Raw genomic sequence first — 27,464 nt, forward strand, 5'->3', positions numbered from 1 at the left:
TGGGACTTTTCCTGTAATGGGCATGTGCTTTTGGAATTGGTTTCCTCTCCCAGGTCAATAGAGCATGAGTATTTTAGATTTCAGAGAACAGGGAAAGATTCACTTGTGACTCACCAAAGCAGCATGCATGCATTCACACTGCCTTATACTAATAGGTAATTCCATTCTTTGAATGAGCGCTTTAAAAAAAAATTCCCAGTTGTTAAGTGAAATAAAATAAGTTGAAAAGAACCCCACAAAGGAGATGATATATGTGTGTGCATATATATGTATATCCTTATTTATGACATAATTGGACTTATAGTCCACAAACGGTTTTATATGCAGCTTTTATGTTTTCATTTACATTTTATATTTTTGACTACAATTAAAATTCAAAAAGAAGAAATTTTCGTCACAAATCGTTTTTATTTTTATATATTCTTGAAGGAGTTTTTATGTATATTGATTTTAGCCTCATACCCTAAATCTAATCATAATTAAATCAAAAGTAATTTCTCATTAACTGTTACTAAAATAACTATCTTAGTAGTTGATTCTTCCCAGAATAATGACCTATTTCTAACCCTTTCCCTCCTCTCTCTATACACCTTTTTCACTCTCTTGTATTAAAAACTTTGTAAATACTGTTTATTATTGTCAATTATAATTTGCATGTTAGTAGAGAGAACTCTAATGATGACAAGATGGTGGTATATATCTTCTTTTAAGTATTTTAAAAAGCTGCTGGCTATGGAATATTTATACACAATAAAGCTACTATTTACTTATGGGCAAAATAACAATTGTCCCTGCTATATCACAAACCTTTTGAAAATAAATATCCTTTTAAAAAAACATACCCAGTATTTTTGAGACATATTTTCAAATATTGGTCCTTGAGGGAAAAGTAATTTTACATAGGGAACTCTTGGATGTTAATATTAACCATTTAGCTTTTTAAAATTTTTTTTCAGACACCAAACTAAATGATTTACAGACACCATACTACTCAGTTCTTATAAACATCTTAGTAAGAAGGTATTAACACTCGTATTTTACAAAAACTAGAACCCAAGTGCCCTCGGCCTATAAGTTTCAGAGCAGGGATTTATACCCACAGTTGTGCAGATTAAAATGCACACTTTCCCCCACTCTTTAGTGTCAAAAGGTTAGGTGTCCTGGCTCTAGCTGGGGCCCAGGTGCAGGAAACCCTTCATGAGGCTGTTCTGTCCAACACTTTGGAATGCAAACTCCCTTGAGCAAGCACTTGTTTAGCATAGTTTCACCAGTGGCCTGTCTGTCTAAGGTAGTCAGGGAATATTAAAATAGTCCTAATAATAAAATAGCACTCAGTCAACCGTGTAGCCTCCTTACTGAGGGGGAGGCAAATAGCTCACTTTCCCTGGAGGGCCTGAGAAAGATCAGTTTACAGCGTCAACATGCGGAGTCGCCCTTCTTACTTCTCTCCATCTTGGTACTGGCACGTGCCTCGGAGACCATCATCTCTCATAAACCCACAGTCTGGGCCGAAAACGTTACCAGGGCTGCTTTCTCCCCCACCCAAACATACTCAATCCTTTCCCTGCCCTGGCTTCTGATTGGAGGCTGGTTGCTTCGGATAATGACCTCCAGGACCCCTTCGTGGGTAACAGCCTGTGCCTATGACTCTTACCGCATTTTAAGACGCCTGCAGCGGGTTGTGGGGAAAAGTAAAGAAGTAGCATTCCCGCACCCCCACGTTCCAGAAGCACAGAAGATTGACGGCATTCCAGATACCTGAGTGGGCCTGGGACCTCGGCTGCCCGCGTGCCCCTTCCAGGCAGGCTGCTCGCTAAGATGAGGGATCTTCTTCAGTACGTCGCCTGCTTCTTTGCGCTTTTTTCTACTGGCTTCTTGGTTGTGGCCACCTGGACAGACTGTTGGATGGTAAATGCCGACGATTCTCTGGAGGTAAGAAGTCAGCAAGTTCTTTTTCTGACCCAAGCCTACCTCAATTAATAAGCCTCACTGCCTCAGTTCTTTTATTAGGACTAGTGACAGAAATAATTGCCCACATGTATGGTCTTACTTCTTACATACTGCTTACTGCATCTAGGTGTTATTCCCTCACTTAATCCTCATAGCTAACCTAGCAGGTGGGTATAGTTACCATCCCATTTTACAGATGAGTTAGCTGACTAATCCCTCTTTAATTATATAGGTATATTCACACAAAGGGAATTACATAATTACTGTTACTGAGCTGTTCAAAAAGTCACATCTTTCTTTTCTGCATTTACAAGTTGAATAGTGTTCCAGTAACATCATTTCTCTTAAAGACAAATTGCAAAGAGAAGCCTGACAGACTTTTTTAAAGAATGGTGATGATCTAAGACATTTCGTAATCAAACACAAGGCACACAGGCATATACACATACATACACACAATTGGGTATGCAGTGGAAACATATTGTCTTAAGGCATTTCCAAGGAGGAGAAAAGATTCCAAAGGAGAAATATTTGTTCACTGTGTTCCATAGGGGTCAGATATGGATTTTAAGAACCTCACTATTAAGAATGAGCTGTCCTTGAGATGGTTTAGTTTTTTGTTATACAAGAGATGGGTGAATGGTTTAAATTTGAGGATTTTATTTTTCTCACTAGAGAAAGTTAGAAAAAAGTAATTTTGAAGGCTAAAAGCCTTCCCCATAGCTAAAGGAATCAGAGAGTAAAAATCAAATCTTGGGAATCAGCTACTATTCATTATTAAGGTTTAGGAAAGTTTAGGTAAGGAAAAGAAACAATATATCAGGAACTCAAATAAAGAGTATATTGCAACCCAATTTGTTCTATGATGTTTGTCCTGAAGGGAACAATTTACCCTAATAAATATTATAATGTCACCTTTATGAAGTTTAGGGAAGATAACCGAGAGCAAGTGTGTTTATTTTTCTCCCTGTTTTATTTATTAGTCTCTCAATTTGGAGTTAGAAATAGAAAGTAATAATCTTTGCATTTTGCTGTTTATGTGCATTATTTTTGCTGTGTTTTTCTTATTTTTAATTTTCTTTTGATTTCTACATGGCATTTCAAAATCAATGGAGTTATAAATAGTTCTTCATGCTAGAAAATTATATTTCTGAAAATTGTGATAGGATTGAACTATTGTAAGGAATATCTGTTATGTGTGAGGCCAGCGATGCATTTTATTTGGCCATATACATAAGTGGTGAATGAAAAAAATGCCCTTTAAACAGCACTTAGGGAAAAGTGTAGTAAATAGCAGTCCGCTGCCACTAGCCTGTCAAGGTCTAGATTGCGAGTATTAGATGATTACTACAGAAATAGCTAGAACTTGAGCCCACTTAAAACTATGTCTTTAAAATATGCAAAATCTCATCAAAAAACATTGTTAAGAGACTTTATAAAACAATTTGAAAATCTTTCTGCTTACACTGATGGAATTGCTGACTTTACTTGATAAGAAATGGAAGCTTAGAAAGGGCCAAACCTTGCTGAGAGAGATTGGGAGTCCCAGAATTTATAGTGGCTTCTTGCTTTCATTTCAGTCCATCAGACCAATTTAACATCTGCTCTGTGCAAGAACACTTCTAGTTAAAATGAATGGAATGAGCAGTTTGGGTTATTTAGCTCTGTAAATCCTTGCTAACCTTGGTCAAGACTTACTGAGTATCTCTAAGGTTCTTTCTTATTTTCATACTTGGTTAGTTTTGCTATAAATATTCCTGAAGAAGTCTCCAATGAAAAGAAAAGCCCTTTAACAAATGAGACCCCCTTCTCTTTCAACAATCTCTTAACTTGCCAATGTTTAAAGGGATAGTGATCTCTCACAATAATTGCTTCTTCAATTGACCAGCATGTGAAATCATACTTTATCATAAATTTGAAGGTTCCAATACTCCCAAATTAATTACATTGCTCTCCTTCCTTGCTTCCTTCCTCTTTCATTTATCACCTTTGGTCATTTATTTTAGCTCATTTTAACCAACTGTTAGATAAAAGTTGGCACAATAAAAGTGCTTTTAAAAAAAAAAACATAGCTATGGACAATTTTAACAAACAACTATTATGAATTTCTAGCTTTGTTGGCTTTTTAGAATGATGTAGGCTTGAGAGTTGGAAAATAGATTTTGTTGTTCAACACACAACATACATGAAATGTGTGACATATAAAAGTGCTGTACTATCCTGCCAGAGGAGGCAAAGATGCAGCAAGAATGGGTTCTACCCTCCTCAAGTGTACATTTAGTGAGGAAGAGATATACACATGAAGCTCTGAAAAAGGCTGATTCATATGTCAGAATGAAATGAACCAAGTATCATTAGGGCAAAGAAGAGAGAACGATTATTTCCTGTCATGGACACTGAAGCAGGTCTTGGAGAGGAAAAAAGTATTTGAACAAAACCTCAAAAAGATGCAAAGCATTTAAAAAAATAGAAATGGGCAGCAGGACCTTTCCAAAAGAGAGGACATGTGGCCAATGTACAGTGAGGAAATGTTTAGAGCTTCTTAGATGATTAACTCCAGTAACAAGGAACTCAAATATTCTTTTGTCTTACTACAAATTACTCAGATACTACAAATTATTTTGTTGCCTACTTTTTTTTAGATTTACTTATTTATGCATTCAAGAACTGGGGTACGGGCCAGAGGTGTGGGGGTTGAGAGGATTCACCGGAGACAGAGTGGGGAACAGAACAGGCAGACTGACTGAAGTACACTGCTGAGGGGAGCAGCGAGCGAGACAATAGAGGTCTGCTGTGCCATGTGGGTTAGCTCCCTGCCTACGCTGGGGATCGAACTTGTACTGCAGAGGTAGCGGAGAGCTTCATAGTGCTGTGCTTAATCCCTTGAGCCACCAGGGAGGTCCCTTGTTGCCTTGTTTATACCTGCCTGAACAGTGAATTTCATTGCATTAAGTACGTTAGGAAAAAAGAAAAAAAGTACACAGAATTGCAGTATGCACAGCCCCAAATCAGGAACCAAAAGCCCTAGGCCCCCAGCCTGCTCCTGTCATCACTGACTCATTTGTGTCTCTGGGAAGGCTGGTGTGAACACTGGATTTTGAGATCATCCCAGGCGGTGTTTGTCTCTTAGGCTCCTTCTGTTGAACAAGTTACATCCTCATGTCCTTGACCCAGTTTTCTCAATTATAAGAGGAAGCTGAGCTCAATTATTATGATTCTTTTTAGTTTACATTAATTTTTTTTTTTACACCAAGACTCCTTGACTACTGCATAGTCTGCATTTCCAAAGGATGGCCAGTCACTGAGGCACTGAGCATGTTTAGGGCCTCCCAGATATTTCAAATAGAATGTTCTCCACTTCTCTGTAATTCCCAATGATTTTTTTCTATTTTCCTTTCCTCTTTACATTTTCCTTCTTGCTTTCTCTCCTCCTTCCTCTCTTTTTCCTTTTTTTTCTCTCCATTCTCACCTCTCTCTCTTTCTTCCTTTTTCTGTCCTCTCTGTTCTTTTTCTCCATTCTTCCTTGTCCCCCTCCTTTTATCATTCATCTTTTTATATCTATCCCTTTCTCTTTTCATTTTTCTTTTCTATCTTCCTTCATTATACCATGTGCTTGACACCTACTGTCTCCCTAGTACTGTGGTGGGTGTAGGTTTATGAAGGAGAACACGTTGTGGATCTTCCTTAAGTTTCTCCTCATGTCCTGGGGAGACAGGTGAACCACAGTTAGAGTACAATATGACAAATAACTCCAAGTGGGCAGCACACTTAATTTTGGATAATCAACAAAGACAAAATATCTTAACTAGGATTGAAGGACAGGTGAAAAAGGCAAAAGTAGAGAGTATTCCAAGCAGAAGAAATGGTATAGGTAAAGATCCAGGTACATTAGCTGTGTGTGCATGTGGCTTTGTACATATTTCATTATGATAAGATTTTCCAACATAAAGTGATTTCGTGTGTCATGTAAAATATAGATCTTATCTTGACAAGTGTGCTTCACTACATGGAAACATATATATGTATTTTAGAAAGGTCAATTATTCTGGTTACTTGTGGGGAATGTTCAGAAACAGTAAAATGAAACAGAGACCTATTAGGAGGTTTGCCATAGACAGGAAATAAAGGTGTTCTGCATTAAGATGGCAGCAAACATAGAGATATGTGTGGCTATGGCAAACTAAAGAATTTGAATTGATAAGATTGATCATTGATTGTATGCAGGGAAATAAGGCTGAGGAAGAAAAGTCAAGGTTGAGCCAACTGGAGGAATGGTGGAATCATTTATCTAAACTGTAAATGGAAGAAAAAAGTATAGTTTCTGTACACAAGTCATCAAGGAGCCACATCTCTGAACCATCCAACTCATTTCTTCTCACATAATTTATAATACAGCCCCTGGAGGGACCAGAACCACAGTGCTTTATTGTGGAGAAGTTGTCATGTTGGACTGATGTCAGAGATGAAAATGAAAAGATGAAATCCCACCTTTCAGATAGTAGTTAGCAGAATGAATTGAGACAGATGTTCAAACTCCTATAAACCACATTTCCTCTTCTATACAGAAAGAATAATAATATGTGTATCATAAATGTCTTGCAAGAATTAAACAAGTTTGTGTATTGAAAACATTTACCACAGTACCAGCCAAATACAAATCAGTCAATAAATGTTAGATATATTACTGTCTACTTACAGTTTATTTTTTTGTTTTTATTCTGGAAGAGGAGATGGCATTTTGTATAATGTTTACTGGAGAGAGATATGAGCTCTAAGTTCTGTTCCTATTTTTGCTATTGATTCTTTTGGAGAAATTTTGTTTACTTCTCTGAACTGTGCTTTGTCTATTTTTATACTTGTAACTGATTTCTTTTCATCTAACCTAAGGAATAACTCACACAATAGAGACAAATAGTGCAAGTTATCTATTAAAATACACTTTAGAAGGAAAATTATGAATTAATGACACTATTAATGTTAACTACATCATAAGATATGTAAGTTTAAATTACTGACACTGTAATAGAAAAGTAATTTCTTCTCAAAGTTACTAGTCTCTTAATTACCAGAAGGAAAAATGTTTTCACAAGATTGTTCCATATTTCAGTTAAGCTTTTGTTAATTATTTACTAAAAACTTTCTATACACCAAACACTGTCATAATTTAAAATTTTGTTACCTCAAATGAAAGTGTCCCACATTTGAATTAGTTTTATCTCCATAACCAGATTCTCCCCTAGGATTTTTATTTGCATTAGTGACACAATTCTTTCAGACATAAAGTAAATATTAAAATGATTGTATCTAGCAAGATCTCTGATTTTTTATATTCTAGTTTTACTTGACAATTGATTTCAAACTCCAGCATATATTCGAGGCTACAGATACTCTTTCATTCATCTCGTGATCTCCTTCAGCACTTAGCACTGACATTCACATAATGGGAAGTCATGAGCATTTGTTAACATGAAACGATGGAGACATCTATTAAGATACTTGGCATAATTATTAAAATAATGAATAAATGAATGCAATATAATGTAATCTGTCTTTTGAATTCTGGCTTGAACCTTAGATGAGAAGCACCGTTTTTTTTTTTTTTTTTAGGCAAGATGTTTTATCTTGCTACAATTTAAATCCTTTCAAGATATGAATTTCATTTCTCTTTTTAATAAGAGAGGAATAAGGATCTCATCTCCTGGGATGTATAATAAAGTTGGTGAAGAGTGTATACTGGTCTGGAGAATATAGCTTTTCTCTCTGGTGCTTCAAAAGAGAAAGAAATAAAGGGAGAGGGAAAGTAGAAATGAGTATTTTATAATCATTTCACTCAATATAAATTGTGTTCTCTGTCAGTGGGTAGTAATCACTACGAAGTTGTGCTACCATAGGAAACACACTCTAAAATGATTAATTGTGGCTTAAATAAATTAAATGGTAAAACTGAAACATTTAGATTGGATACTAAAATTAGGTAACTTATGACAAAGGTCACAAAATTATATTTGCCTACATTATCCCATTCTTGCCACTTGTACCTTTGTGAGAGCTTCACGAATAAGCAGGCAGAGCCACAAAAAAGAATAAAAGGAAAGATGGCATTCTATTATGCTGATTTAAATCTTGCTTTGTTATCATTAAAAATGCCTGAGTTAAGTTCTTTTACAAATTGAGATAGTAAAAAATTAAAATATGTTGAAATTTTAGAATCCTTGTATAAAAATATTCAGTTGCATTTTGTGTTAATATTGAAGATGTTTCAAGCTTTAGTAGTAAAACATGGCATTATTATAACTTTTGCATATTAACAAATGTGTTTAAATAAATAATGGAAAGGTAAGTTACACCTTTGGTGTTAAAGTATATTAGCACAAGGATGGTAAAGGGGTGTGAAAACTATAATTCCTATAATATGCATATATAAGGTGGTTACAAAAATAATGTCCTCATGGCTTGTTCTCTTTTTCTTTTGCTCTATGCATTCTTCATATAACTGCACATGTATTGTATTTACATATAAATCCCAAAGCATATGCATTTGTAATGCATATTGACAAATAAAGATGTTGTTTGGTAATTCAACTAACAATGTGTAAATATTTACTATGTTTACTGTATGTGTACAGAATATATATGTATATATATATGTGTATGTATATATACATATACATGACTGGAGAAGGAAAAAATGCCATTTAATTAAAGTATTTTTAAGTTTCTTTAATTCTCAAAATATATATAAAATATATGGAGGCGCACCCCCAAAACTGTAGTAAACATGACAATGCAGATAAAAAGTGTGTGTGGCTACTTGTAAATATTTCTGGAATGACAGAGAAGAGAAACTGACAAAGACTTAAATAGAGAAAATTAAGGAGAGACTGATAAATAGTTCAGAATAAGAAATTCCAAGATTAAAGAACTAATTTATGCCTCTATAAACTCAACTGGAAAGAGTCATCACCATGGTGTCCTAAAACTTTTCCCAAGTGACATCCTGCTTGCTCATCCTGAGTATTAAAGGTACAGACTTTCTAGAGTCAGTATAGTAAATAGGGTCCAGGCTGACACCAAATCACTATAAACCCTGTGGTTTTAATAATAGTTTCTCCCTGAATGGGCTAATTCTAAGGATGGCATTGTTCTGGCTCTTAGATTTTTCCACTTTACCTAGAGGAATAAGGTGTTAAATAACACACATTTTATTGGGCATATCCCCTTTCCTGTGACACTTCCCATTCCACATGGGAAATAAAAATGACTCTTGATGTGTCCCCATCTAAGAGAGAATATTCCCCTCCTCACTTCAGTATCAACAAATATTCACTGAAGTAATGTAAATATTCCTCTTGCATTATTTCCTGTCATTTATTAATACATAAATCACACATTAAAAAAGAGAAAGCTTAAATTTAGACTCTTCTTTTGTACGACACTATGAGATAAAAATTATTAGCTAACATTTTGCATTTCTTGCCCTTTAAGAAAGGTTAACCATAATATTTTAAGCATTGGTCTGCTTTTTAAGAACCTTGTCTTAAAACTTTCAAGAACTTAGATTTGCATGCCTTTTAAAGAGTTTTTAACAAGCCATTTTACAACAATTTTAGAAAAGACTATGTATTACAGAGGGGAGGATTTTCCTAAATATGATAAATAACATAGAATCTTTTAACCTTGTCTTTTGTGCACAAAGGCACCTTAAAGGGTGTCTCCAGTAAGTGCTATATTAACACAGAAGTTTAGTTAATTACAGCCACTATTCTCACGTACCTTAACTGAGTGTGAATACCAAGCAATCTAACAGTGTGCCCCAGAGCATTAATATCTAATGAAATTGGATTCCTTGTTTCCTCTAATGAGCTCATTGTTTTTCTAAATATGGTCATTGCAAGTAAATGATCAATAGCCTTAAAATTGACACCATTGCTGGATTATTTTGGCAAAAAATAAATATTCCTTTCAGTGTAAAATAAGTATTCATCTATATCTCAGCACATTTTCTGAATAGCTTCACATATAGCAAGATTGTCTGTAGTAGGTTTGTTAGTTTTAATGAATGAGTTAGCAAGAAATTAAGGACAGTATTATAGAGCAGTGACTTAAAATCCGCATAACCTAGCTCAAGTTGGAATAAACTGGATTCTGTGTGTTCCTGTTAAGTGAGAGACTGAAGGGCAGTAGGCTATGAGAAAGTCTGTTTTCTGCTATGCTATAATAGTTCAGTACCAATTGCCTCTACTGTATTAGAATCGTATGGCTTCCATAACAAATGAACACAACTTAGTGGCTTAAAACCAGAGAAATGTGTACTCTTGCAGCTCTATAAGCCAGCAGTTGGAATGCAAGGTGTTGGCAGTGCAGCCTCTTCTGAAGACTCTAGGGGAGAACCGGTTCCTTGCCTCTCTGGTTCCTGGAAGAAGTTGGGCATTCTTTGATTTGTGGCTACATCACTAAGTATCGGCTACTTGTGGTCACGTGGCCTCCCTCTCTTCTGTAGCTCTCTCTCCATACTTGGTTCTTTATAACAACACTTGTCATTCAATTTAGGGCCTAGTCTGGTGATCCAAGATGATTGTCTTATCTCAAGATCCTTAATTACATAGGCAGAGTTGCTTTTTCCATTTAAATGAGATCACAGCCATTAAGTTCTGGGGGATAGGACAAGAACATATGCTTGGGGAGGCCACATTCATGATACATAACTTTCTCCACTTTCATTGTAGTTAGCTAGTCACTATTCAGGTTAATATAATGTTTAAGCACCTATGGCATCTAATATTTATTGAGCAAAAAATTTATATGTGTGATTATAATATTCTTATAACTACTCTGTCATTATCTTCTTTATTCAGATAAATTGAGAAGTATGTGGCCAACAACACAATTTATACTTAAAATACATATCTTTTTAACTGTTGATTACATTTTATGCATATGTAAATGCACATCCTTCTTTAAAAATTGTGTTAAATTTAATAAGATGGATTTTCTTTATTACATTTTTGGTCTCTGTCATTCTTCAGGTCAGATAATATTCCATGAATTCCAGAACATCACCTCAATTTTTAACCTTGGGAAGAGCAAGCTAAAGTGAGGTTTTGTAGAACAATGGCCAGAGGAGGACATTAAAGTTAAATTTACTGCTTCACATAAAGCTACCTTCCAATTTTCCATTTTAGAGTATGTTAGCCTGAAATGGATTTGGATTAAAAAAAAAATTTAGTGTAATGCAATATTTAAGAGCATATACACAGATGGTTATTCTTATGTCCTGTCTCCCCATTTACTTGTTATACTTTCTTGGGATTATTTATTTATAAAATAAACATAATAATGATATTTTACAGAATCCTTCAATGAATGAGATAATGGCATGTTTAAAGAGCAACTGTTTCCTAGTATAGGTTTAATATAGAATTATTCATCATTACTAATTGCATTACTTGGTTCCTGGACCCAATTTCCAACCAGGGTGTAACTAGACCTCCCCATTCCAATAACGGTTCTCAGACACTAGCAGAGTATCTGAGAATTCAACTCAATTGTGACACTATCTACTCAGATATTGTATCCGATTCCACAATTAAAGGGCTCAGGTCCTCAAGACTGCCTTCCATTTCAGATGCTGGGTGAAAGTTCTACACAGGCTTCAGGCTGCCACCTAGTCAACTGATCAACTGATCAACTGAATACAGAAGGGAGGTCTCCAATGCCCCTTCTTCGGAATTCAGGAGCCTGTTGTCAAACCAGATTATCACGTATGCATCTGACTGACTGTATATAAATCAGAGATTCCAAGGACACCCTTCTTAGATTCAATTTTTTTTTAAGATTTATTTATTTATTTATACAAGCACTGGGTACAGTCAGAAGCACGGGAGGGTGAGAGAATTCACCAGAGACAGAGTGGGGAACAGAACAGGCAGACTGATGAAGAAATACACTGCTGAGAGGAGCAGCACGCACAGCAGGAGAGGTCTGTCACGCCATGTGGGACCCTAGCCCGGTGGCCAGGGATAGAACCGGCACTGCAGAGACTGCAGGCAGCTTCGCAGCCCAGCACTCAACCACTGCGCCACCAGGGAGGCCCAGATTCAATTAATTTGCTAAAGATTTCTCACAGAACTCAGGAAACCCATTTACTTACTAGACCACAGTTTATTGCAAAGGACATTAAAAGGTACAAATCAACAGTGAAATGAATGAGGTGCATAGGGTGAGGTATGGAGGAAAATGCCCAGAGCTTCCATGGGCTCTCCAAGTGTGTCATTACCCCAAATCTCTACATGCTCACCAGCCCTACCTGATCTGAAGGTGCTCCTCTTAGGCTTTTATGGAGGCTTCATTACACAGGTCTGATTGATTAAATTACTGGTCATTAAGACTGATGTCAACCTCCATCTCCTCTCCCCTCCCAAATTTAAGGGGGAAACTAAAAGTCCTAATCCTCAGGTTGATTTCCTTCGTAACCAGCTCATGTCTTGAAGGGTTTTCAAAAGTTTACCCCATAAACATAGCAAAAGCCAACCTTAACATTTAACACTTAGGAAATTCCAAGGCTTTTGGAAGCTGTGAGCCAGGACTGTGGATGAAGACCAAATTTTGAAAAATATATTTTTTTTGTCATCTGAATGACCAAAACACATATTTCTTATAAATCATATCGTCACACCAATTGTAAGTATTTTATGCATAACAGATATTATTTGCCACGCAAAGCTTTTTTGCCAATAAAGCTTTAAATCAGAACATGGGTCAGCATTTTCTAGTGTTTTTATTCCTTGATAGGATTTCCTTTTATAAGCCAAAGAGATTAAATTCCTTCTTTTCTCCTCTACACTAATTATAACCTCCTGCCTTTGTGTTTCTTTACCTACCTTGCTCTGTTAATATATGTATATATATTTTAGGGAAAGTTTTCATTTTCCGAGATAATTCTTACTTAAATCTTACTGCACTACTCTAAGATTTCCAAGGTAATGCAAATCCATAATTGAGTCAAAAGAAAAAAAAATCATATTAGTTCTGTTCCATATGCATGAGCTCTGTTAAGAATACTTGAAACTACTTTCTGTTGGCATGTTAACCATTTTGAGAAATCTATTGTGACTTACAGTTTGTAGATGAAGTATGGGAACTCAGGGCACTGCTACCTTTTAGCTCTAAGTGGGCAGAATCATCTGCACAGCATTTTAAACTCAAAGTGGCTTATAGTTATCAGATTGTATGAAATTAATGCTAAGTTTACATCCATAACATAGCATAGGTATTTGTATCTGTCAGTGGAACAAGGAAGAGAAGTCTTGGGACCTTCATAATTCATTTGTTGGTGTCAATGTATAGCTTTCTTCGATAATTATTTTAAATTTATGAGCCTCATATATAATAACACCTTTTTTCATAGAACACAGTGTTCATGATGAAGAAAAATTAATGTACATCCCTAATAGACTCAAGAAGTCAACATTTATCATCTATTGTTATATTAATTTTTTTGATGAGTAAATGTCAGCACAGGGAAATGAAATTAATTATCTCTGTATTCCACTATGACTATGATAGAACCAGCCATAGGCATTTGAATATAATTAATTCTGATTTTATCTATCTTTGACATGATTTCTCTCCATCAAATCAGGAAACAAATTCAGTTCTGGCAAGGAAAGCTTATAATTTTCAGTCTGTAAGGGAAAATGTTCTAAAATGCATTGTGTTTGTTGGAAATGGAATTCTGATGATACTTGTAACCACTGTACTATGCTCTCAAATTCACAACAGTCAAGTTCTCCCTTTGATCAAGGGGAACTAAAATGTGTCTGCATGCGCTTTTTTCACCCAGTGTCTTCTTCAACATCTAGGTGAGCACAAAATGCCGAGGCCTCTGGTGGGAGTGTGTCACAAATGTTTTTGATGGAATTCGGACCTGTGATGAATACGATTCTATTTTTGCAGAACACCCGTGTATGTATATTTCAGACTCCTGACTGCCAGGAAGATAATGACTTAGAAAATTGAACTTAGGTTTCTGATACGTGTGTGTATTTTTCTCCAAAAATATATTAAAGTTCTGTTCAGTTTTAAATGTTTTGATTGAGAATTTAGTTCATTTTTAAAATGTGAATTTGAACATATTTTAGCATAGTTTATCTTTTTTCCATGTATTTATATATTCTGGCATAGTGCCTTATACAGAGTCAGCTTATAGAAAATACTGTTAAAGTTGAAATAAATTCTTCAGGGTGCTGTGATTTTATGATTAGAATTGATGGGTTAGATGTAAAGCATTTTGGAGGGGTCTTTTAGCTTTGATTTAGCTCAGTTACAAGGTTTACAGTATTTCAGTTGAAGATTTGATAAGGAAGATAGAGGTAGAGGCAGAGGGGCAGATAGAGAGGAGAAAAACAGAGACAGACAAAGAGAGACACAGATTAAGGATCAATGAATGAAAAATATCTACATACATTATAACAAGAAAACCCAACTCCTTTATCTTCTTTACCTTTAGCTTTAAATTATAACTAAGTGTTAGCAAGGACCCTATTTTTATGCATAAAATATTTTATAATTAAAAATCTTATTTTTAATTCTCTCAATTCTACCCTATAACATTTATTTTTAATTTTTGGAACAACAAATATTGCCAAGAAATACTGGTGCTGTTTATTAAAATAATTCAGTTTTACTCCCTTTCAAAGCAAATAATGGGTGCTATCACCAAATGGAAACTCCTTTTTTCAAGATAAATGAAACGTAAACCCTTGGAATGTGACTTTTCCCCTGAACAGCTATTTCAGTCCCAGAAAAATCACTTAAAAGAAGTAGTACTCTAAAATACATTCTTCTGCTATTTAGGACTTAAGAATCGGAAACATATTTTAGCATAATTCCCAAGTAATGCATTTCATTTTTTTTAAAAAAAAGTCTCCTTAATTCTTTCTCTTTTCCCCTCCCTGCACTAACCTACTTCTGTCTATAAAGAAGCATGGTTTGGTCATAAGAATGGAAACTCCTATAAGAGAAAGGGGGACTATAGCTGAGAGAAGAAAGCATACATTGTACAAAAATGAAGAATGATGTAAAGTATATGTAAATTAATAAAATGGAAACTCATGTGGACACAAGGTGTTCTAGAAATGCAATCGTGAGAACTGAAAAGAAAAACAAAGATCAAATCTTTCAGACTTTTAAATACTGTCATGTACATTTATGCAAGAGCAAAATAAAATCACTCATAAGCCTACTGCACAAAAAAAATACTGTTTATATTGAAAATATCCCTTTTTTATTTTTTGCTTATTCTAGCTTACATTTTTCTTTTGATATATTTTTAACTATTAATTTCAAATAATATGCTAAAGATTCATTATTTTTCTTTTAAAAATTCTACCTCATACTTTAGTATGAGGTATTAAGTATTAAGACAATAGGGATGAAAATGCATTCTAAGGAAATAATATATCTGTACCCCCTAAACTATTACTCATGTGAGTAGGATTTTAGTTTTAGCCTTTGATATATTTCCTACAGTCACAATTAAATAACTACCTCCATTACCCTGGATTTCTAAGCTATACAGACCCAGCTAAATATTTTTTAAAGGTTCCTGCTGGAATAGTTCATTTGAGTTTCCACTAACTTGAAATATTAATAATACCAGCTGCTAAATCTCAAACGATCAGCAACGCTTGGCTGGCCAGCATAGCAGCCTGCTTGCAGAGCTGCCTTTGGAACAGGGTTAGCCATGAGGCCCTTCGAGTACCCCCTAAATATTAGTCCTGTGTTTCACAGTTTCTCTGTGAGATCATGGGTCAGAGAGTGCCCAAGGGAAGGGGAAGACCAGGGCACACAGTGATTTTAGAGCACCCCACACAGATGGCTTTTCTGGCTCTGGGTGGTCCCAGGTTGTAAAAAGGAACTTAAACAAATTCAATGGAGTCGCTTCAAAGTATTGGGACCACCTGACCTGGAATGCTGACTAGGAGATTCACTTGTATAGACCAGTTGGGATCAAGAGGCTATGATGAAATGTAAAAGCTAATATGACACAATGAGTTACATTTCTCTTTTCTCCATTTTTAGAAAAATGAGCCTTAGACTTGGCTTATATTTGAAATTTGAACCTTTTTTTTTTTTAAAGATTGTCAAATTTAGTGGCCTTAAAAATTCCATTCTAGGGCCTCTCCTCGTTGCGCAGCTGTTGAGCACTGGGTTGCGAGGCTGCCCGCAGCCTCTGCAGCGCCAGTTCATTCCCAGGCCACCCGCGAGGGTCCCACAAAAAAAAAAAATTCCATTCTAGAAGCAACTATACTCACATATTAATAACATAATTATATATTAAATATCATCTATTAATAAGGTAGGAGCTAATTTTATGCATTGATTTCCACCTTAGATGGTTCACAAAATATTCTTTTTTATTTCAAATAAGGAAAATTGGCCATATTCTTCTAAGTAACCTATTACTATTGAGAGAACTTATTAAAAAATGCAAAGAATCCCCAAATCATTATGAAAGTAAAATATAATTATAGTACTAACAAAGGAATACATTTTATTACTTCTCTCCATTAGCCAGCTAAAATGTGGTTGTACTGACTTCAGGTAATTAACTCTATTTGTGACAAAATTTCCCTATATTTAATTTAGCATCAGTGGGACTCACAGTTCAGGAGTCTTTCTCAGTTAAAATTGTGTGTATTGCAGAAGAGGACTATCATTATTCCAATTCTCTTTATCTGACTTCCCCTTCCCTGAGCCTTCTACCACACATGCTCATTGACTATAGCTTTGAAATATCCTCAATTGACAGTGCAAGGCTGCAGTGTTGCAAGAGAGAAAATATGAGCTTGCTTCCAGAAGTTATCTTTTACTTAATAGCAAAATTTCTTCTTTTTCTACAATTCTGCTCATTGCTCCCATCAGCCTGAATTGGCAAGAGACATCTTGGAAGTATTTGATTCTGCTCCCCTGTATCAAATTTTGAAGTTATTTTTAATTCTTCTTTTTAAGTCTCACAAATGCACTTATCATTTATTCATTGAATATTTATTGGGTAACCTCTGCAGAATGAATACTCTACTTTCAGTTCAGCTTAGCTATAATACATGTGAACAAGACTCATTTCAGATTAAGTCAAAAAGAGACATTTAGTCCCTAGTCTATGCCAGGCATTTTGCTAGGAGCTGGCAAAACTAAGAAACAATAAATATTTAAACAAATAATAATGTTAGTCTTTCATAACAATTTTGAGATTTTTGAAAACATTAAGGGTGTTCATTTCCAAGCTCATGCAAATTAAAACTTTTTCAGCAAGGTGTGTTAACGTATGTGGTTATGATTTTTGTCTACCTCTGTAAGTTAATGTTTCCTTCCTCAGTTTACCATAACCACATGCTCTCATCTTCCAGTGAAGTTGGTGGTAACTCGAGCATTGATGATCACTGCAGACATTCTAGCTGGGTTTGGACTTATTACTCTGCTCCTGGGTCTTAACTGTGTGAAATTCCTTCCTGATGAACCATCCATCAAAGTCCGCATCTGCTATGTTGCTGGAACTACATTGCTAATAGCAGGTACTGGTCTGGACTAATGTACTACCTCTAAGGGCTTAAAAGGTGAAGGAGAGGATGTGTTCTGAAGCAAGTGATTTTAGAATCATATGTGTTTTGCTTTTGTAGATTGGATGAATTAAGAACATGTTATCCAGCTTCATTTCTTTTTCTTTTTTTTTCCCAGCTTCATTTCTTTGGCTTTGGAATCAATTCATCAATCTCCTGTTAGTTACCCCAGATCAAAGTTCTCAAACTTTTTTTAGCCATTACAAAAGCTATATAATTCCTTAAATTGTTAAAATAATTTCCTTTGTGATTTTCCTGCAGTTAAATTGTAAAGTAAGACCTAAGCCACCACCTCTCTACTTGTACTAAATCCACCAAGTCTTTTTGGCAGTGAATTAAATTGTGTCAGGACCTATGTTAGGCTTTTCTCATGCACCAGCCCATTTGATCATAAATGTAGCAATAAACAGATTATAATATTATCTTCACTTAGGAAGGAGATGAAGAAATGGAATTATGAAGACTTATATGAAGTATGCCTAATAAACATGGGTTAAGAAACACTTTACACATGTTTATTAGTGAAACAATAAAATATTAGCATCTTACTTGAATTTGCCATCAACTTCAAAACTTAGTCTTCCTATAGACAGCATGATATCCTCTTTAGATCTTGATGCACGTTGGAAGGAAGCATAATGTCACAGAAATCAAAGTGCATGAAGTTTGAATCCAATGGGCACACCTTCACATCTCTGTTTATGGCAGTGGAAAAAGCTAGCAAAACAAATGTAAAATTGCAAAACTGACCAGGGAGCAGTGTAGGATAGTAAATAGATAGGCGTTTTAGATGTAAATACATATATGTAAAAAGATATGATACTAAAGATATAAATCATATATATAAAACACAATAAAGAACATATACATGAAACTGAATATGTTTATCTAGCCCAAGGTCACACAACATATACACACACACACATATAATGTCTATTCATAATGTTTTTGAGTTTTATTAAAAAAAAGTGTATTTAATTCTTAGTTCATACAGATTTAAAATCTTATTTTTTCAGGAGCCTATGTTAATGTGTGTTGTGTTTTTTGGTTACCTCTGTGAGTTCAATGTTACCTTTTTCTGTATGCTATAAACTCATGCCCTCATTTTCCATCTATCTGCATATGACATGAGACTTTAGGCCAGTTACTTCAGTAGTCGCCATTGTTTCCTAATCTGCACAATAGGGTGAGGCCTAGGTATTAATTTATACTTTGATTGTTATTGTGAAAATCCAAAATGAGTTCATAGCAGAGGGTTTAACACATCACACATTCAAAATTGGGGTCCCCCTAAGATTTCCCATACAAATATTGAGTCAAGACCCTATGATCCTTAGATTGTATTAAAAATCACAAGTATTTAATGATATTTCTTTTTTTAAGACATGTATTCTCACATCCAGTCTGGTGATAAAGCTGTTGTATGTGGCAATCTATTTAACAAATTCAAACACTTAATACTGTACAGTTTTTTCTTCAGAATACGTTTTGAGGCATCATTAGAGTCCACATTTATTAATTTATTTATTTATTAATATTTTTCCATACAAGAACCAGGGTACAGGCCAGATGTGCGGGAGGGTGAAAGGATTCACCAGAGACAGAGCGGGGAACAGAACAGGCAGACTGAAGATATACACTGCTGAGGGGAGCAGCAGGCAAGACAGGAGAGGTCTGCTGTGCCATGTGGGATTCTCGCCGGCCGGCCGGGATGGAACCCGTGCTGCAGAGGCTGCGGACAGCTTCACAGTGTGGTGCTCAACCGCCTGCACCACCAGGGAGTCCCCCACTTTTATTTTTTAAACAAAAAAGCAAACTAAATTTTTAGGAGACATGTCAATGAAAAAATTGCTGCAGGCATGGCTGAAGAAATGGCTAAATTAAATAACCAACATTGGCGAAAGCCTTGATGCCATCATTACAAATTAGTATGATATATAGATATGTTGTATAGATCCAATACCTTGTATGGCAGTAGCAAAGTAGATTATATAGCTATTGCATATCTATACATCCATATATCACATATATAGTCATAATCTATTTCAAAGTTTCAAAAAAGATATTCCCATTCTAAACCTATTAGTTACAGTATTAGCGAAAGGTATGGCAATTTATACCCTGTTATCTAAAGGTTATATATTCATGATCTGGTCTTTCCTAAAATTTTGTGTTAAGTAATTGGAAGAAGAATGCAATTAAATGGTGTCTGAAATAGATAACACAGACTCCCTAGGAAAAAATGTGAAACTTTAAGAATAAAGATTTGAGAAACATCATTACACATAGCTTTTTGTCCCGCAACTCCCCACCTATTTTTATTACATCTAATGCTTGACTTGCAACTTACACCTTTAAAGTTAAAGGACCCTAGTGGCATCATTTTAAACCAGTCAGTCTTCAGATAAACTAATCTGCAGGAATTAAATTTTATAAAGTGAGTAAATTTCCTAGTGCATTCTTATGTGGTGTGGGATTGATAGATAAGGATTTATTTTAAAATATTGTAAACTGTTACTTCAGATAAATTTGTTTTTAATCCCAATACACTGAAGTGAATGATTTTAAAAATATAGTTTCTTTATGGGTGCTGATTGAGTGAGTGGCATAATTTCAATCATGGAGAGGTGGGGGTCAAGAAGCAACAGGATACTCTTAAAGATGCACCCTTTAAATAAAGAAAAATCAATATCGATAAACATATGTTCTGTATTATTTGTCCTCAATTATCTGTCCTTACTCTTCTTTCCTTGTTTTCAATGTTTTCCTTTATGCAACATTAAAATAGCACTGGAATTATTGGAAAATTAAAGAAAACCATAATGATCATCTTAGGTTTACACAAACAGGTGTACATTGCACTATTACATTTTTGTATGTATTTTTATGTATAAATGGAAATATATTTTGAAGAAATGCAAGATGGAAGAGGAAAAGAAGATATAGATAAGGTGTCCAAATTTGAGTTGGCCATGAATCTATATTATTATTATTATTATCCATTTAAATAATATCTATTTGGGGTAATAGGCAGATCTTGGATTTAAAATTGGAAAAAAAAAAAACTTGGATTTTTCTTAACATCTCTCTTTTACAGGTGCTCCAGGAATCATTGGATCTGTGTGGTATGCTGTTGATGTTTATGTAGAACGTTCTTCCCTAGTTTTGCATAATATATTTCTTGGCATCCAATATAAATTTGGTTGGTCCTGTTGGCTTGGAATGGCTGGGTCTCTGGGTTGCTTTGTGGCTGGAGCTGTCCTCACATGCTGCTTATACCTCTTCAAAGGTAGGCATCAATGCTATAGAAAACTTCCTTGCCTCCAAACCAATGGAAGCAATTACCCTAGCACACAATATTATTATTATTCAACTAGTAGCATTTTTAATGAAAAAAATATCTAGAACTGTGTTCAGTATTCAAATATATAGTAATTATTTAATGTATTATAATCTTACATGTCTTTACCCAATCTACTATTTATATCCAAGTTAAGCAAAGAAGTAATTGAGAACTAAGTCAAATATTTGCTGTTAAAGAACTTAATGTGTTACTGTTAGGTTTCAAAAAATAGGACTTTAAAAACTAGGGGGGCGGGGCAGGGTGGGGCAGGCAGGGGAGCTCTCCCTGGTGGTGCAGGTGGTTGAGCGCCACACTGTGAAGCTGTCCACAGCCTCTGCACCATGGGTTCATTCCCTGCCGGCAGGCAAGAATCCCACTAGTGAAGCAACCTCTCCTGTCTCACCTGCTGCTCCCCTCAGCAGTGTATTTCTTCAGTCTGCCTGTTCTGTTCCCCGCTCTGTCTCACCCTCCTGCACATCTGGCCTGTACCCCGGTTCTTGTATAAAAGTAAATAAATCTTTTAAAAAAAGAAAACAAACTAGGGGGATTCCTTTCTTCACCAGAAAAGGATAAAAGAAGGAAGTTACTTGATTAAATTTTAAATATAAAACAATTTTCAGAATACAAATCTTAGATTTTCTCCTAGGTTTCTTCTTAGATGATTTCTTTTTATAATACGTTCTTGCCTTTTACAAAGAATATATAAAATGACATTTTTTTAAGTTTCCAATGTTTACTGAGCCATAATTGTTTTTATATCTCTACCTGTATCTCTTTTAAACAGATGTGGGACCTGAGAGAAACTACCCTTATTCTATGAGGAAGGCTTCAACTGCAGCTATTTCTATGAGGAAGGCTTCAACTGCTGCTGTTTCTATGAGGAGGGCTTCAACTGCTGCTGTTTCCATGGCCAAATCATATAAGACCCCTAGAACAGAGACCGCCAAAATGTATGCTGTTGATACAAGGGTGTAAAGTCTGTGTCCACAGATCAGTCTGTGTTTGTGTTCTTTAATTAATCATTGTGTTAAGGTTAATAAAATAGTCTATCAATGTAGGAACTTTAGACTTCATGCTCAGTTAAATTAATGACTCAGTTTAATCAAAAATTTTCATTTTCCTCCTCCATTCTCTTATTCTTTCTACTCTCCTTTCTCACACACACACACATACACACACACACAATTCCCTTTATTTAAAGACAACACTAGGGTATAATTTTTTTTCTTGTGATTTGTATATTTCTATTAGAAATTGTGACATGATGATATTAAAATAAAATGACACTTTAAGTACAGAAAGCCACCTTCAAAAGAGACTAGAGATTCTAATCTTTGAAGAGATTGACAAGCTCATAGCCCTTTTCTGGCTTTTGGTTCACATTTTGTATTCTCAACTGAATAAGTTATTTGATAACTTTGAAGATGATTCTTCCAAATTCAAACAAGTATACAAAAGCTTACCAATGCTGTGATTCTTTAACATAGAAAAAGAAAATCACAGATTCATGGGCCAGCTACCAGTGGAGTTTAAGATAAGAAATTTCTCTCCTGCACTCTAAATGTCATAGGCAAGTACAAAATTAACACAGAAACCAGTGGTAACTTTCTCCCTCATTAGCAACAAAAATTTGTGTATTATTTTATCACTTCTCCAAGTTTGCTTATAAGTTACCAAATTATTAGACAGAGATAAACCCGGGAATGCACTCTTTATTGATTGGATATCCAAATATGTTTCATGAATGCATTATGCCAGAGTTAGCCAGCTTTGGCATCTGCTTATCAAGGTATACAGCACCCTGCAAAAATATCTAATATATGATATAGTTTAACAAATGTTTATTGATCGAAAAATTGAAATAACAGTTCACAGCTCTATATTGAAAAAAAAATTGATTTCCTTATAATTTATGTGCTTTTTGGAAAGAAAGAGAAATATACTCACTTAAAGAAATCAGTGAATGATTGCTAATGGGATTTTAGTCATATTCATAAAGTAATCAAGCTGAGATTTTTAAATGGTAGAGACTTAAAAAGGTTACAAAATTTAATCTCAGGTTTTCTGATTCCCTATCATTTATATGAATAACATTAATACCCTTGCAGTAACTTAACAGACTATCAACTGAATTAGAAATTAGTTCTTTGGAGGAAAGGAAACTGAATTGTGAATTTCTAAAGACCCTCAAAGGAGTGTTTCAAATTTAAAAAGCTAGAAATAATGTAAAAATGAGATGGTTAAAACTCAGTGTTCATATGCGTTGTGTATGTATGTGTAAATATAATATAAAATGTTGAGAATGGTGTTCATGTCATGTCTTTATGCAGTATTTCTGTACTATTAAATGCAGGAAAATTTCCAATATAATTTTAGAATTTAGGGCAATTTATTCCTTTTATTTCATGAATATTACTAACTATGCATTTGACATTTAAAAATTATTTGTTGATCATGTTTACTAGTTATATGGGTATTTTCTATTCATTTGAAAACTTATTTTGTGTTTTTTTTCAACTTTGGTTTTTAAAATTTTTATTCCCAATTTAAATTTATGATATATAGCTTAGCATATTTTATATATTATAATAAGTCTCTTGAAATCCTTCTGGGGAAAGACAGGGTAAAAATTAATTAAGTAGTTCAATAGGGCCTCCCTGGTCATGCAAGGGGTTAAGACACAACCTATGAAGCTATCCGCAGCTGCTACAGCATGAGTTCAATTTCCGCCAGGGAGATACCCATGTGGCATAGCAGCCCTCTCCTGACTCACCCACTGCTCCCCTCAGCAGTGTATTTCAGTCAGTCTGCAGGTTCTGTTCCCCACTCTGTCTCTGGTGACTCCTTTCACTCCCCACACCTCTGGCCTGTACTCCAGTTCTTGTATGCATAAATAAATAAATCTTTAAAAAAATACGTAGTTCAATAGATTTTAGAGATACAATTTCCCTCTTTAAAGATTTTATTTATATGAAAAAATATTTTGAAGATTATGGTGATAACTGACCTCTATTACTGCTTTGACTTTTTCTCAATAAAAATGTTTTACATATCCTCACAGAAATATTAGTTTTTTTAAATTTTCCTTGGAATGTTTAATCCTATGCCACTATAATTAAGCAACCCATAATAAAAGCATGACAAAGAATATATATTTGTATAGTGACTAGTTAATAACAAAATAAATATTAAACAGTGAAGAAGTAATAACTGACTTGGTGGTAGCTCAACATGCCAACAAAGAATAATGTAAGCCCAAAATATGCACAATAAGATTATTAGGTTGAAACATTATAATGACCTTCTAAATTCTGGGGATTATAATTTAGTCATGCCCTGTTCATTACAGAAGAAAAAATAAGATTGTTAAGATTATACTTTATAACTATTTTTTTAATCACATTTAAATTGAAATTAGCCTTTTGTCATAAATGTTGTATGTATATACTGTAGAAATTTGGAAAAACAAATACAACCAAAAAGGTAACTTATTTAAATATCATGGAACCATGTTTTCTCCACCTGGAAACTTGCTACTCCTAACCCTTATTCAATTTATACATCTTCCACATATACATACCCAAAGACAGTCACACTATATACAGATTTCTACAATGAGATTATTTCATATGTTTCTTTGTAAACTACTTGTTCCCTCCATCAACTATCTCTGCCTTTTCAAAGCAATAAATTTTCTTCTCATATAATACCCAATCTATATTTAAACTCCCCAAAGTTTCTCAAAGTGTACTATTTAGCTGGTTTATCAAAATCCAGATGTGCATTTCATTTGTTTGTTATGCCCCTTAAGTTTCTTTTAATCAAGCAAGCGTTATGGTTTCTCTTAGTTTAAAGAGAGAAACTAAGAAACATGTGATTTTCAGTATTTTTATTTTTTTGAGTTTTAATTTGGATACAGATTTTTAACATTTTAGTGATTTAAACCACTATTATTATTTTGATACTTTATTAGTTAATCCTTGGTTAGTAACCACTTTCTTAAACTATCTTCTATGTTTTTTGATGTAGCCTTTGAGAGTTATTTGTTGTTGTTTTAGTGATCTAAATAATACAGAAAGAAAAGTGCAAGTTTATAGCTAGATGAATTTCACAAAGTGAATCTACTTATATAATCAGAATACATATCAAGAAGTAGAAACCTATCCCTTCTCAGGAGCTACTCTATCCCACCTTCCAGCAGCTGTCTTCACTATCCTATGGGTAACCACTACCCCGACAGATGAGCTTGGTCTTTTTCTGAATTATAGTACATTTAACTTTTTTGTATCAAAATTTTTTTCACTCAAAATTACAATGGTGAGAGTCAAGATTCATCTTTATTGTCATTTAGTTTGTCATTGTGTAATTTAGTTTGCTTGTTTTCCTTGGCATATAGTATTCTAGTGTATAAATATACCCCAATTTTTAAAAATATTTTATTTTATATAATTCTTACATCATTTTTCATTTTTTGCACAATGTATGCATTTTCATTTTGGTTATATTCCCCATACAATTGCACCTCCCCTTATTTTGACCCTAGTCCTTCCTGTCCTTGCCCCTCCCCACCATAGTGTATCTCTGGTTTATAGTTGCTTGTTGATTTTGATTTTTACTTTGTATTAATTAGTCTTTTTCCTGGTCCCTTATTTAGGTTTTCTAAATTCCTGCTATGAGTGAAACCATCCAGTATTTTTCTTTTTCTTTCTTATTTTGCTGAGCATGATCCCTTCTAACTCCATCCATATTGCTGCAAACTGCACTTGTTTATCTTTTCTGATTGCTGAGTAATATTCCATTGTGTATATGTACCACATCTTCTTGATCCAGTCATTTTTTTAAAGATTTATTTATTTATGCATACAAGATATGGGGAACAGGCCAGAGTTGCCAGGGGTGAGAATCACCAGAGACAGAGTAGGGAACAGAACAGGCAGACTAACTGAAATACACCACTGAGGGGAGCAGCAAGTGAGACAGGAGAGGTCTGCTGCACCGGTGGGTAGATCCCTGGCTGGCCAGGGATCAAACTTGTGCTGCAGAAGCAGTGGATAGCTTCACAGTGCTGTGTTTAAACCTTTGGACCACCAGGGAGGCCCCAAATATACCCAACATTTTTTTTTATAATAAATTTTATTTTTATATTCCCCATACAATTGCAACCCCCCCATTCTGACCCCAATCCCTCCCCTCCCGCCCCCCACCCCCAAAAAGTGTCTCTGGTTCATAGTTTTTTGTTGATTTTGATTTTCACTTTCTTATAGTTATTCATTTTCCTGGTCCCTTATTTAAGTTTTCTAGATTCCTGCTATGAGTGAGACCATCCGGTATTTTTCTTTTTCTTTTTGGCTTATTTCACTGAGCATGATCCCTTCCAGTGCCATCCATGTTGCTGCAAATTGCATGTGTTTATCTTTTTTGAATGCTGAGTAATATTCCATGGTATATATGTACCACATCTTCTTGATCCAGTCATCTATTTTTGGGCATTTGTGTTGTTTCCAAAGCTTAGCTATTGTAAACAGTGCTGCTATAAACATAGGGGTGCAGGTGCTCTTTGGAATTGATGTTTCTGTGTCCTTTGGGTAAATACCTAGGAGTGGAATTGCTGGATCATATGGAAGCTCTATGTTTAGTAGGTCAAGAAATCTCCACACAGCTCTCCATAGTGGTTGGACCAGTTTGCACTCCCACCAACAGTGCAGGAGAGTTCCTTTTTCTCCACAACCTTGCCAACATTTGTTGTTGCTAGTTTTTTTAATATGTGCCATTCTCACTGGTGTAAGATGGTATCTCATGGTAGTACTGGTGATAAATATTTGGTGTGTTTCCAATTTTTACTTATTACAAATGATGCAATATTCTTATATATGATTTTTGGAGACATATGCACCTCATTCTTTGACACCTGGAGGTGGAATTATTCTACCACAGGTGTGTGTAAGTTCAGATAAAGAGGATATTGTCAGTTTTCCAAATTGCTTCAATCAATTAACACTTCCACAGCAGAACACAATATTCCACATTCTTGTCAACACCTAGTATTATCTTTCTGTTAGCCAGTGTTGAGTGGTATCAAAAAGTAAAAAAAGTGTATTTTTTAACTGTTATCTTCCTAATAACTAGTGAAATAATGATTATGTTTACACATTTATTAACCATTTGGATATTTGATTTAATGAATTTTATGTTCAATTTTTGACCAATTTTTCTTTTGGTTTACCTGTCTTTCGTCATTGATTTGTCAGCATCTTCTATATATTCTTGATATATGTACTATAAATATCTTCTCCTAACTTGTGTGTTGCAGTTTCACTATTTTAAAGATATTTTCTGATGAAGAGAAATTATTTTTTATGTAGTCCAATTTTTCCATTTTTCCCTTTATTATTTTATGTGTACTGATTAAGAAATTTTTCTTCACCCAGAAATATGATGATATTCATCTCTGTTTTTCTCTAAAGTATTTTAATAAAATTTTATGCAAACTTTATAAAGTATAACATCTATACACAAATCATACATGTATAATTTGATAATTTTTTACAAAC

The 27,464-nt window shown here is 34.7% G+C and overlaps 1 protein-coding gene across 1 annotated transcript; it reads left to right on the forward strand.

Annotated features, from left to right (window-relative positions):
* The first annotated feature begins 1,603 nt into the window (after positions 1 to 1,603).
* Positions 1,604 to 22,146, forward strand: CLDN16 (claudin 16). The gene is given in 6 exon segments (XM_037525277.2): positions 1,604 to 1,744; positions 1,747 to 1,932; positions 13,812 to 13,914; positions 17,361 to 17,525; positions 20,668 to 20,859; positions 21,698 to 22,146. Coding segments are annotated over 6 exon segments (978 nt in total). The 3' UTR covers positions 21,889 to 22,146.
* The last annotated feature ends 5,318 nt before the right edge of the window (positions 22,147 to 27,464 follow it).

Source organism: Talpa occidentalis, unplaced genomic scaffold, assembly GCF_014898055.3.
Source record: "Talpa occidentalis isolate TD23 unplaced genomic scaffold, MPIMG_talOcc4v2.1 talOcc4.4, whole genome shotgun sequence".
In the NCBI taxonomy this organism is placed as follows: Eukaryota; Metazoa; Chordata; class Mammalia; order Eulipotyphla; family Talpidae; genus Talpa; species Talpa occidentalis.